The sequence below is a fragment of the Canis lupus genome, chromosome 7 (assembly GCF_011100685.1).
Source record: "Canis lupus familiaris isolate Mischka breed German Shepherd chromosome 7, alternate assembly UU_Cfam_GSD_1.0, whole genome shotgun sequence".
NCBI lineage: Eukaryota > Metazoa > Chordata > Mammalia > Carnivora > Canidae > Canis > Canis lupus.
This window is the reverse complement of record NC_049228.1, coordinates 6631296-6643376: the sequence shown is the minus strand read 5'-3', so window position 1 is coordinate 6643376 and position 12081 is coordinate 6631296. Positions and strand designations below refer to the sequence as shown.

The 12081-nt window shown below is 54.2% G+C and overlaps 1 protein-coding gene across 1 annotated transcript in view; it reads left to right on the top strand.

Annotated features, from left to right (window-relative positions):
• Positions 1-10484, top strand: part of PLXNA2 (plexin A2) — a 205642-nt gene extending 195158 nt beyond the window's left edge. The window contains exons 27-32 of the mRNA XM_038542031.1: positions 2892-2991; positions 3919-4109; positions 5500-5669; positions 8147-8359; positions 9027-9177; positions 9960-10484. Of these exons, the coding sequence (XP_038397959.1) occupies positions 2892-2991; positions 3919-4109; positions 5500-5669; positions 8147-8359; positions 9027-9177; positions 9960-10055 (921 nt within the window). The 3' untranslated portion in view covers positions 10056-10484. The remainder of the gene's footprint in view (positions 1-2891; positions 2992-3918; positions 4110-5499; positions 5670-8146; positions 8360-9026; positions 9178-9959) is intronic.
• Positions 10485-12081: the final 1597 nt, after the last annotated feature.

Below are 12081 nucleotides of genomic sequence, written 5' to 3'. Positions count from 1 at the left end.
GGCTGGGAGGCTCCGAGGCACAGAGGAAGCCAGTGAGGGGGCCGCCGGGGCAGCCCCCCGAAACCCTCCTCTCCGGGCTCCATCCCCCTTGCCGGCCTGCGTAAACTGTGCTGACCCCCTGACCGCACCAAGGCCCGGATGGACTGAGCCTGGTGTCCAAGAAGAGTTCAAGGCCTCTCAGGCCTCACCTCAGCCCCTGCTTCTCCACTCACTGGTGGGGTGACTTCCACCTCTCGAGACCCGGGGCTCCTGATCCGTTAAGATGACATCTGGAGATGGCAGCCGGGCTTGTGAAGGCGGTGGGAAGGATGCGAAATAACAGGAGGGGTACTGTAGGGTGTAGACTCACACCCAGGATGGTTCTCGCAGGTCCCTGCTGATTCCACCCCCCCACACACACACACACACCCCACCCCGCCCCGACCTCACAGGGCGCCTTGTGCATCCTGGAGAACTCTTGTAATGATCCAGTTAGAGCCCAAGAAGAAAGCACAGAAGTGAAGAGCACCAGAGCACCGTGCCTTCGAATCAGAAGTTTCTCAAGGGCAGGAGGGAGGCCTTTCTCTTCTGTCTGTGATGCCCTGACGCTCGTTCCTGGGCTTTTCGTCCTAAGGCTCCCGATGAGAATGGAATATTCTGTTCTTACAGTGCTCATCATACAAAGCACTTTCAATTCCCCAATGTCATTTATCATTCATGTATTCATTCATTCCTCAAATATTTACTGAGCTTTACCGAGTGCAAGGTACTTCCCACATGCTAGCCCTGAGTGACAGGGAGCAACAGGGATTATTCTTCCCTTTGGGGGACGGCGATGATGATGTTGATGCTCATAATAACAACACTAATCCCAGTAGCTCCAAGGTGCCCACTGGGTGCCAGGCGCGGCTGGCAGCCTTCATGTGTCCTGACTCCTTTGAGCCTCAGGACAAACCTAGATGCCATTATTATCTTCATCGACGAAGGAGACTCACTTGGGAGACTCGGAGAGGTTCACCGACTTTCCTGAGGTCACAGAGCTAGGATGTGGCACAGCCAAGGTCACACCCAGCCAGGCAGCCTGACCACGGATTTGCACCGCTTGTCCAATTTGCACCGCCTGTCTGTCAAGAGAAAGGAAGGCCGAGGACTGAAGACGAGAGAGATTTAGTGACAAGACCTGGAATTGAGTTGAACCGTGGTCATTCGAGTCACCTTGTGAATCCTCCTCCAGGTGACAGCAAACCATACGTGAAGAATGTAACCTGTTCTTCCTGGGGGTGTAAACCTCTCCCCCAGCCAGGCTTTCAGAGCATCCGTTGCAAGGAGAGTTCCTAAAAGAGAGGCGGAGAGGACCCCACTGCTCAGTCCCAGAGCTGGTGCGGATGGTGCAGGCCACTGGCAGTCCAGGGCGCTGCCCCGGCTGGGGAGTCACTGGAGCCACTTCCAGGCACGGGGAAGACCCCAGGGCCCTGCAGCTCTAGGCCACCAAGTCAGAGCACTGCCCCCACCTTACCCTCCTCAGGAGTCAAAGGTCCAGGAAGGCCCTACAGGAGCAAATCTGCATAATCTTAATTAACAAAGAGATGTTAAAAAACTTCCCGGGCTCCCGCAGATTTATAGGGAGGGTAAAATTAAACACCACTACTAAAACCGGCTATCAGGGAATCTCGTTAGCGCTAATGTTCATTTATAGTTTGACTTCCCAACATTTAATTCTTTTTTGGTGGGAGAGAGGGACTGACAATTTAAGACCCAGAAAGATGGTTTTACGACTGGTGCAGCTATAAATCAAACTTATAAAGTTCATAAAAATTGTTAAAATAAAAAATGGTTTAATAGGAATGTTTTATGGCCCATAACATTATTATAGCTGTTTTATTCCCTCTGCGTTAGGGGTTTAATTGGATCGCCACAATTCTGGGGATTCTCCGTTTTTATTGGATGGAGGGTAATCTTAAATCAAAATGGCCCCAAATGTCTTCAATATGGCTCCTCATTTATCAGCCCTTTCCCTCCAGGCCGGGTGCTGAGCCTGGTCACCCTCACAGAGGATGGGGCAACGTGCCATCTTTCCCTCTGGCTCCCCAAGAGCAGCTGCCCTATTGGTGAAACTCGTCAAGGTGGCCTGGGCACTATAGGACCCAGGCCAGAAAGAAATCAGAGCCAAAAGGAAAAATGGGCTTCAGACCAGGGTGACTTGAAATAAAATCCCAAATTAGGATCTAATGGGGAGAACATGTGCTCTGGAGCCTGGACAGACCCAGGCGACAAATATTGGCTGAACCACAGATTCTCTGTGTGACTTTGAAGATGTGTCTTCGCCCCCTCTCTGCGTCGTTTTCCTCACCTGTAAAATGGGAGTAATTGTACGAACTCACAAGGTTGAAGGGAGGCTGGGTCTAGCCCAAGCTGTCCAGTAGAAATATCATGCAAGCCACATGTGTAACCTAAAATTTTTTACTGGCCCCATTTAAAAAGTAAAAATAAGCTGATAACGATTAATGGTAACGATATATTTTAATCTGATTCTAAAATAATTATCCGTTTCAACACGGAATCAATATAGGAATCGTTAACGCAAGAGTTTGTGTTCTTTTATTCACGCGAAGTCCTTGAAACCTAGTGTATATTATGTGTTTACAGCATCACAGTTTGCATTACAGTTAGTAGTTTCCCGTTCAGACACTTAGAACGTGTCTCCCTTCAGACTCACCGAATTTCAAGTGCACACGTCGCACAGGTGGCGAGTAACCACCACAGTGGACGCACTGGCGAAGTAGCGACCGTGTTATTTTTAGTATTCCTGACCTCCTTGTGCTCCACCCCATATCTATTTCATTACCTTCTAGAAGTGCATGACGATTCACTTTCCCTGTTCACCCACACTGTACCTTTCCCACCGTCCTCAGGTGTCCGACAGATCGGTGGTGGCTCTGGTCCCCAAACAGACCTCCTCCTACAACATCCCCGCCTCTGCCAGCATCTCCCGGACCTCCATCAGCAGATACGGTGAGACCCGGCAAGGCAGCCTGGGCAGCTCAGAGGTGACCTCTGTGACCTCCCCCGGGGGACCCTTCCCCTCCCAGCTGCCCTCTGCCAGTCAAGGACGTTTGCCCATTGGCTTCCCCTCTCCCCGAGTGTACCCATTCCCAGAGCTGTGGGAGCAGAGCCCGTGGGCCCAGGCACCCTTGCTTTGACAGTCCAGACCTGGTGAAGGAGTGGGAGGGGCCCAGCCTCAGGGAGGCACGGGGATGGGGGTTCCCACCTGCCAGTCCCTGTTTATACCTTTTGTTCTGGCTGAGTGGTTAATGGTCCCCCTTTACTCTCAAAAGTGTCCCCCACTGGGCCACGAGGTGACTGAGCTTCAGTCCCTCTTGCTCCTTCCTTGTCCTCTGATTTTGTGAATGCAGTAAGGCTTTGGGCTGTGCAGCCCAAGTACACCGCAGGCCTGCGTCCAGCGGCTCCAAAAATGGCATAGTTGAGTCCATACTCTAGGCCCCAAGGAGGAAGGACCCGTTAACTCCCAAGAGGGGGCATTCCAACTTACAGCTTCTTAGCACCCAGATTTTTCATCAAAGCCCCTATGAAAAAATTCAGCTGACATTTTACCTATTGATTATTCTTTCCTGTGGAAGTGTTGTGGGGGGTTGTGAGGGGGGGGCGGGGAGATGTGCTCTCAAATTCTCAAGGCTCTCTCCAGCTCACAGAATTTCTAAATCTTATTTTTCAAGAAAAGTCTTCAGGCTCCTCCATCCTCATGCCAACCAAGGGTCCCTAAAATAACCCACCAGATATGAGGTCCCAAGAGTCCCCTTCCCATTGAAATTAGTTTTTTCTGAATCAGTGCAGTAGGAGGGCAAAGATTCTAGAAGGATTCTACAGGCAAGACTGGTGAAATCGGTGTCTTATGAGCCTCCACTGCCCCCTTCTCCTCAGACTCCTCCTTCAGGTACACAGGCAGCCCCGACAGCCTGCGGTCCAGAGCCCCCATGATCACCCCAGACCTGGAGAGCGGGGTTAAGGTGTGGCATCTGGTGAAGAACCATGACCATGGGGACCAGAAGGAGGGTGACCGGGGCAGCAAGATGGTGTCTGAGATCTACTTGACACGGCTACTGGCCACCAAGGTAACTCCTGCTCTGCCCAGCCCGGGGAGGGCTCCTTAGAGGGGTACGTCCTGCCCACCCTCCACCCCCACCCCCGGCATAAGAAGGATGTCATGGAGTCTGCCCTTAAGGGGACCCATTCAGATGAGCAGGTCCAGGTCCCAGAGTGGGCTTTCCAGAGGATCAGGCCGCTGTTGTGCTCTACCCTTTGGCAAAAATTGCCCAAAAAATTGCCCCTGCAGACCACCATTACTCTTTAGAGCAGCTGCCCTCATCTCTGGGTCCCTGTACCTTTTAGGAAAATGTTGGGGTTTTCTGAGTGACGTTAGCTGGACAGATATGCCTGCCTCCACCATCACTGCCTTTTCCACCCACTTTCTGGCCACAATGGGAGGGAAAAGCACGAAGGTTGGCTCCTGCCAGCAATTAGAGAGAAGGCCCCCCCTTCCCTGTCCCATCCCATCTGCCCCCAAATGCTGATGGAGGTGAGGTAGCCACAGTGTTGGAAGCTATGACCTAAAGCTGTCTTCCCGCTTCCCAAGCAGAGAACAGATATGCCTGTAAGTATGGCAATTATATGGCCCGTATTTGCCAGCACAGGTCAGATTTCAAATACTCTCCCCCACTGACCCCACAAAAATGCCGCTGAAATTCTAATGCGGTGGCATCCAGATTACAGCTCTGACTTGCTCCCAAAAGGGGCAGAGAAATACACCCTCAGACCATATGTCTCAAATTTGGCTTTTCCTAATATGCTAATAAGGGACCAACAGAGGCACCAGAAAAGGCTGGACATTTTCCTGACGTTCAGAGGTGTCCCTTGAGCCTGGACACTGGGGAACCCAGGCCCAGCCTGGTCGCTGCCCAGAGGCCTTGTGGGTCCGGGCTGTGCCTGGGTGTTCTTGGATCTGGACCCTTCCCCCGCAGCACCCACTGTACACACCACTTATCCCAGGCCACTAAGACGGCACCCCTCTTCACACGTCTCAATCAGACCGTCTGCAGTCCTGCCAGGAGGCTCACGGTCCTCCAGCTGGTTCTTCAGACACCCTCTGGTCCCAGCATGTACCCACCGTTCCCTGTGGGCAGCCTGTGCTCAGAGCATTCGCTATCCTCCTGTCCCACACCCTGTGCCCATACCTGCCAGCACGGACAGGGGCATAGCTGTGACCTGGGGCTACGGGGTTGGGGAGAGATTCTTCCCAGGAGTCTGCAGCCCTTCAGTCCCTCCCAGCTCCCCGGCCCCCCAGCAGCCTCCTCCCCACCCCCACCACACCGTCTGCACAGCCTGGCGCTGCAGACAAATTTCCAAGGCAGGATCAGTCCAAGGCACCATCTGGTCTGCCCGTCTGCTGCCTGCACCCCCTCCCCCAGCCCCCACCTCATACTCCCCCACCGTCCCCCGCCACAGGGCACCCTGCAGAAGTTCGTGGACGACTTGTTTGAGACCTTGTTCAGCACTGTGCACCGGGGCAGCGCTCTCCCCCTGGCCATCAAGTACATGTTTGATTTCCTGGATGAGCAGGCGGACAGACACAGCATCCACGACACAGATGTGCGACACACCTGGAAAAGCAACTGGTAACCCCTGGGGGAGCTGGGGGGGTGGAGCTATAGCCTGGAGAGGTCAGGAGCTGAGCTGCGGGAGGCAGGGGCCAGCAGGGGCCAGGGAGATGGGGGGAGCCTGTTCTTCCCCAGACTGGGTAACCCGAGATTCCTAGAACAAATGGCTCACACGTGCTCTGCAGAGCCAGCGTGGTCCCCAGGCTGCCATCGCCAAGCGGGGCCGGCCTGGCTTAGGGCCCGGCACCAGGACACATGCCTGAGCGCTGTCCTTTCAGGTTGAGGACAGGGAAGCACTTCCTCCCCGACTCTGAGACCCCTCGTTCCCAGGAAAGGTTGCTGGGGGGACCTACAGAAAGAGCCACATTTGAGACCTCGTTGCAGAGCTTCAAAGCCAGACGGTGTCAGGCATTCTGAGCAGGACGGAACAGAAGGCCGTCCCTGAGCAGGGGAGCCCTGAATTGAATGTAGACCCTGGGGAGAGAGCTTGCACTTGCTACAGACTCCGGCCCACCGACCAGGAGGATGTCATCGCGAACCCCTTATGGCTGAGTTATTACCCCGCGGCTCTCAGGGAGCAGCAGACGGGACGTCTTGCAGGCATGACTCTCTCCCCGGAGGTAACCTCCGCAGCCACACACCGTAGTGGGAGAAGCGGCTCCCGCGGGCCCTAGCAGGCGACCCTTCTCTCCTGGGCTTTAGATCTAGACCACAGACCAAGCCAAGGACTGCCTTTCAGGTCAGACAGGGCCTGGCCGAGAGCCGGAGTCAAAAACCTTCCTCCAGGAAAGCGCCCGGAGAGGGGAGAGAGGAGGTCCAGGCATTTGGGTTGGGCAGGCAGCCCACACAGCTGTCTGGAGTCAGCGATCTCCTCAGAAAACAGAGCCGACACAGATGGGACCCGGCTGTTATTTGGGAAGCAAAAATCTTAGCAACCAGCAAAACACTTTGGAAAAACCCAACCCCAAGCCCATAGAATCCTTTCTTCTTCAAGATGCTGTGGTTCCTGGCCCTCTGGGTCTGCAGCTTTGATCACAGGGTAGCGAAATGGGGAGATTCTGGTGGTGGCGGGTGAGGAGCCCACAGCGCGCTTACACCGGACCAGGCCTCTCTCGTGTTCATTCCCGGGGCAGGGCCGTGGCCGTCTCCTTTGCTTTGGAAGGTTCCTCAGCCCCATGCTGGAAGTGTGCCATCTCAGGGAGATGAAGAGAAAGTTCTGGATTATCCCCATCTCTCTGCCTTCTGTTTCCAGACAGGCCCAAGTCATAGCAATGCCCTCTGCTGGAGTTGTGGTGGGAAGAGCCCCCTTATCCAGAACTCAAATAGCTCATGTCCAAGGAAAGAATATTAGAAGCTCTGGCACAGCTGCCAGAGGAAGGGAGGGTGGAAGGGATGAGTCACTTCTCAGCCGAGGCAGCTCCTCCCAGGCTACAGGAAAGTGAGCGATCCTGTTGCCCTTTGAAAGATAAGCGGAAATCATCCTGGAAGGCCTCGGAGTGGGCGAAGTTGACCTTCTCAAGACTTGGCATGACTGAGACATTTGGGGTCTTTGAGGGTCAAGTTTGGGGTGTTTGAGGGTCAAGAGAAAACAAAGAAGGGGAGAAGAGAGGCAGGCTGGATTTCTGGAATGTCATCCCAGGCCAGGAGGACAAGCCAGAGGACAAAGCTCATTCCACAGAGGAGCCCAGGAGTTAAGGCCCCGAAAGCAGCTGGGAGAGAAGGCCAAGTTGGAAAAGGCACAGGCACAGCAGCTGTTGTGATTTCAAAGGGGAATGAGTGGGCTGATCCACCTTATGGCCTCAGGAGCAGAGAAAACCCATTCTCCTCTGATCATAAATTCCCACGTCTCAAGAAGGAACCCTTCTAACGACTGATGCATTCCCGTTGGGGTGGGAAAAACGCTGAGCTACGGCGAGTCATCTCAGCATGCCAACCATGGCCTCCTCTCCCCCATCTGCCCTGCCCAGGGAGGGGAAGGGCTCTCCCCAGGGCTGCCCCCCGGTGTGGGGGGGTCCACTTCTCAGCCCCTCAGGCCTGGCTGGCCCTGCAAAGCGGTGCAAGGGGCCCGGCTGGGTGGAGGGGCACAGCCTGGGGCAGCTGGCTGCAGCCTTCCGGACAATGGCCATGGGCACTGGGACGGGACCAGTGGCTTTGTTTGAAGTTCTGAGAAAATCGTGCAGTTCTCTATCCTTGGGCTTCCTGCCGGGAGGCCTCTGGAAAAAAGTGGCTGGAACCCACCCACATCTACCCCTTGGTGGTTAAGGACCAGGGTCAGCACCCAGTTTGGGTACGATGGTGCCTCTCCTTTCTCCCAGGGTCAGGATCGGCTCAGGCTAAACGAGCAGCCCTGGCTGGAGCAGTTCTCTGTGATTTCATCCCTTTGCCCTTGGGAGGGAGAATTTTGACTTGTAGAGGGAGGAGAGGAATATTCTTGGACGCCATCAGGGGCCCCACAGAGGTTCGGCCCTCAGGATCTGCTCTGCCTTTTTCTACAGCCTCCCTCTGCGCTTCTGGGTGAACGTGATCAAGAACCCCCAGTTTGTGTTTGACATCCATAAGGGCAGCATCACGGATGCGTGCCTGTCCGTGGTGGCCCAGACTTTCATGGACTCTTGCTCCACGTCAGAGCACCGACTGGGCAAGGACTCCCCCTCCAACAAGCTGCTGTACGCCAAGGACATCCCCAGCTACAAGAGCTGGGTGGAGAGGTCAGTAGCACCCCCCGGGACAAACCCGCACCCCCATCTGTTTGCCCCATTCCCCACCCTGCGGGCCTCACCGACTGAGGACTCACAACCCACAACTGAGTCTGTGGTACCTTCAGATCTCATGCTCCCATCGTTCCCCCTTATCCAAACTTCCTGCTGGGATGGGGGGAGAAGGGGAACCTCTGTGCCTTTGGACATCAGACCATTATCATTCTGATTACCTTTCATTGAGCACATGCTAAGCAACCAGCACTGTGATAAAGAGTTTTTATGTATAATCTCAGTAAAATATCCAACCAAGTTGCGAAGTATTATTATCATCATCCCCATTTTACTGATGAGGAGACCAAGGCTAAGTAGCTCATCCAAGGTCACACAGCCTGCAGGTACTAGAGCTGGGATTGAGAGACTCGAAGTCTGGGCTTTTAAGCATTCTGGGGGGCACTGTAGTAGGAGCTCCCAGCTGGGTGGAGTCTGGCCTAGCCAGCACCAGTCTCCAGGCCGCAGCCTTAGCTTGAGGCAAAGAGCCAGAAGGAAGACACATCAGAAAAGAAATACGGAGGCAGGAGCGACTGGGGACATCTGATGCTCTCCAGGGGCCTGAGGTCAGGGTAGGGCAGATGAACGTGCTGGGCCCCCGTTAAGAAGCCGGTCCTCTCTACGCCAGATACTATGCGGACATCGCCAAGCTCCCCGCCATCAGTGACCAGGACATGAACGCCTACCTGGCCGAGCAGTCCCGTCTGCACGCGGTGGAGTTCAATATGTTGAGCGCCCTCAATGAGATCTACTCCTATGTCAGCAAGTACAGCGAAGAGGTAAGGCGGGGCCCGGGAGGGGACAGAGACCCACACGCAGCCAGAAAGACAGTTACGCAGAGCGCCTGGCTCGGCCCCTCGATAACAGCGACAGAGGGTAATTTAGAAAACATACAGTCATGGACTAGAGTCCAAAACCCATGAGCTCAAGACTCATTACCATTCCCTTAGACAGCAGCCTCTCCTCTCTGATTCATCCAACGCTTTCTTACACATTCCATTGTCTTTCACTCATTGTTAATACGATAAATAACACTCTTAATAACATAATTGTTTTCCCTCTCCAAGTGTTGTACAATTCATTTCATCCTTTCTTAAACAGTGAATCAGACTGTTCTTTGCACTTGGGCAGATCCTGTCAGTTATGTTTCAGGGACGCAGGTGGACCTTGACGGGGCAGGGGTCGCGTGGGACGGCTCCGGAGCGTTTGCGAGGCCTGCGTTGGCATGGTGCCTAAAATTAGCATTAGAAGTAATCATAATCGTGATAATAGCTAATAACTACACAGCACTTTGTCGCGCATGCGAGCTATTGCTTTAAACACATTGTTTTAAGATCTATATCGACAGAGACACGTACGTGTGTATGTGTAGACGTACGTACACATGCGCACACGGGCATACGTGTGTGTATATTCAATCATTTGCATTCCTTCAGCTTATGTTCGTTGGGGCAGAATGGAAAGGCAGTTGGAAGGATGCAGGATTCTGTAAATGAGGAGCCTCTGAACGGCATCCTGAAGTCTTCCCCACCTTTGTTTTGTTGTTGTTGTTGTTCCTCAGCTCATCGGGGCCCTGGAGCAGGATGAGCAGGCCCGGCGACAGCGGCTGGCGTACAAGGTGGAACAGCTCATAAATGCCATGTCCATCGAGAGCTGAGAGATGGAGCCTCACGTTCCCAGGAAGAGGGGCCTGTGAAAGCTGCCACACCGGGAGTCTCAGACGGAAGGACAAGTGAAGGGGATCAGCCCCCCCAGAGCTTGCTGTCCCCTGGGACCCCATCCTGGGGAGAGGGGAGGGCCCCTCCCCCGACGCCAGCCAGGGCCCCGGCACCTGCCGGCTCCCGCAGGGAGAGGAGGCGGGCATCGTCCACCCACAGTGAGAACCGCAGGAGGCAGGGGCGCAGGGAAGGCGGTTCTTCAAGCCGAGAGGCACGAACTGGGGACAGTTCTGCCTCTGTGACTGCTGCTTTGCATGAAAACTCATTTGATGTATATTGGGGAAATAATGAGAACTTTATTTAATTTTTTTTAAGAAAAAGGAAAAAAAAAAACAGAAATAAAACGAAACAAAAAGCCTCCCTGTTAATCCCGTCCCACTTCTGTTTCAATCTGATTTCAATCCCCGTTCCTCCACCCGCCCCCCCCACCTCCCCTTCCTCGAATGACTCCTGTTTCCAAATGCCAGAGAAAGCCTACCAAGAGAAGCGGAGGGAAACTGGGGGGAAAGCGATCCCTTGCTTTCCCTGGAAATCATAAGAGCACGAGAAGGAGGAGAATGAGCACAAGTTCACACCAAACACTTCGCAAAAATCGAGGCCAGTGAAACCTGGAATTACGGCAGCGGCCGGAGGAGCGCAGCAGCCCGAGGAGCACGGCGACTGCGGGACTCGGCACGGACAGTGGCGCCACGGAGGGGCTCGACCTGGCCGACTGGGAATCGAGCTTTACGCACCACACACATGTATATTCTCCTCTCCAGAGAGGAGATATGTGTCTGTAGAGTACCGATGCTTTTTTGCTACTGTTTTTTGTTTGTTTTTGTTTTATTTAATCTCAAACCTCAAGAATTGAGGAGCTGATCTTTGGTACTTTTCTGTTTGGTTCCCCTAAAGTTACTCTCAGAGGTGGGGAGCGGTGGGCCTCTCCCGGACGCCTGGCCTCCCCGAGGACAACTGGGCAGCTTTGCCTCACATGGCTCTCTGTCCTACACCAGGCACCCTGGGGAAAGGGCCCGGAGTATGCGGCCCAGGCCTCCAGGAGATTCCGTTTGGGAGCTGACCTGGGGACGTGGGTGTTTGGCTTTAGACTCCACTCCAATCTGCCAGTGGTTTCTTGCAATGAAAGCGAAAGCAAAAACCAAACACTGTTTACAGCAAGCAATACTTGAAGAGCGTAGGTTAAAGAGGCGGCTGTATTTACCGTGATGCTTTCTTTCTCTCGTTCTCTTGTGCCTGCAGAGGGGAGACAACCCTCCGCTCATATGTGGAAGCTCCTGATCGTCTGAGCACTTGCCTCAGCAGAAATGACTGTAGCCTACCCACGTTCCTGTCTTCTTGCTTCTCCTGCCTCCCGTGTCCTTATGAGTGTGAAGGACAAGTGGGTGGCTTCTCACTGGGCTTCTTTCTCTCTCTCTCTCTCTCTTCTGCTGACACCTAAAACCATGGATGACCAGCTCTCCTGAGTGTAGTTTCTAAACAAAGAGACCAAAGCCCCACACCCTGGTCCAGAAGCCCCATGAAAGCCAGTGGGAATCATCTAGAGGAAGGTGGCTCTGTTGGCAGCAAGATCTTGGTGACCTGGACAGCCTTCCGAGTTTCCAGGCCTCCCACACCGGCACGGATCCAAGCAGGCAGCTCTGGCTTCTCTGAAAACAGCATCAGAGGGAGGGAGAAGGAAGGCAAGAGAAAGGCAAAGGGGTGGGAAGGGGGCAGACAGGAGAGGACCATCCTCCCCTTCCCACCTTCTACTTGTCAAGGGGCTGCGGTGCTGGGAAACTGGACCAGCCGGCCCCGGAGAGACCAGACCAGGGTCATTTCCTCTGTAATTAACTCTGGGCCCCAGCTTCTCTGTGCCCTGATTTACCTCCAAACAATTCCAATTTCCAAAGGCTCTGCTGACCACACTGGATTCCCAGGAAAGGGCTGGGGGAGGGGGAGCTCTGAGGGCTGGCTTCCATCCCTGGC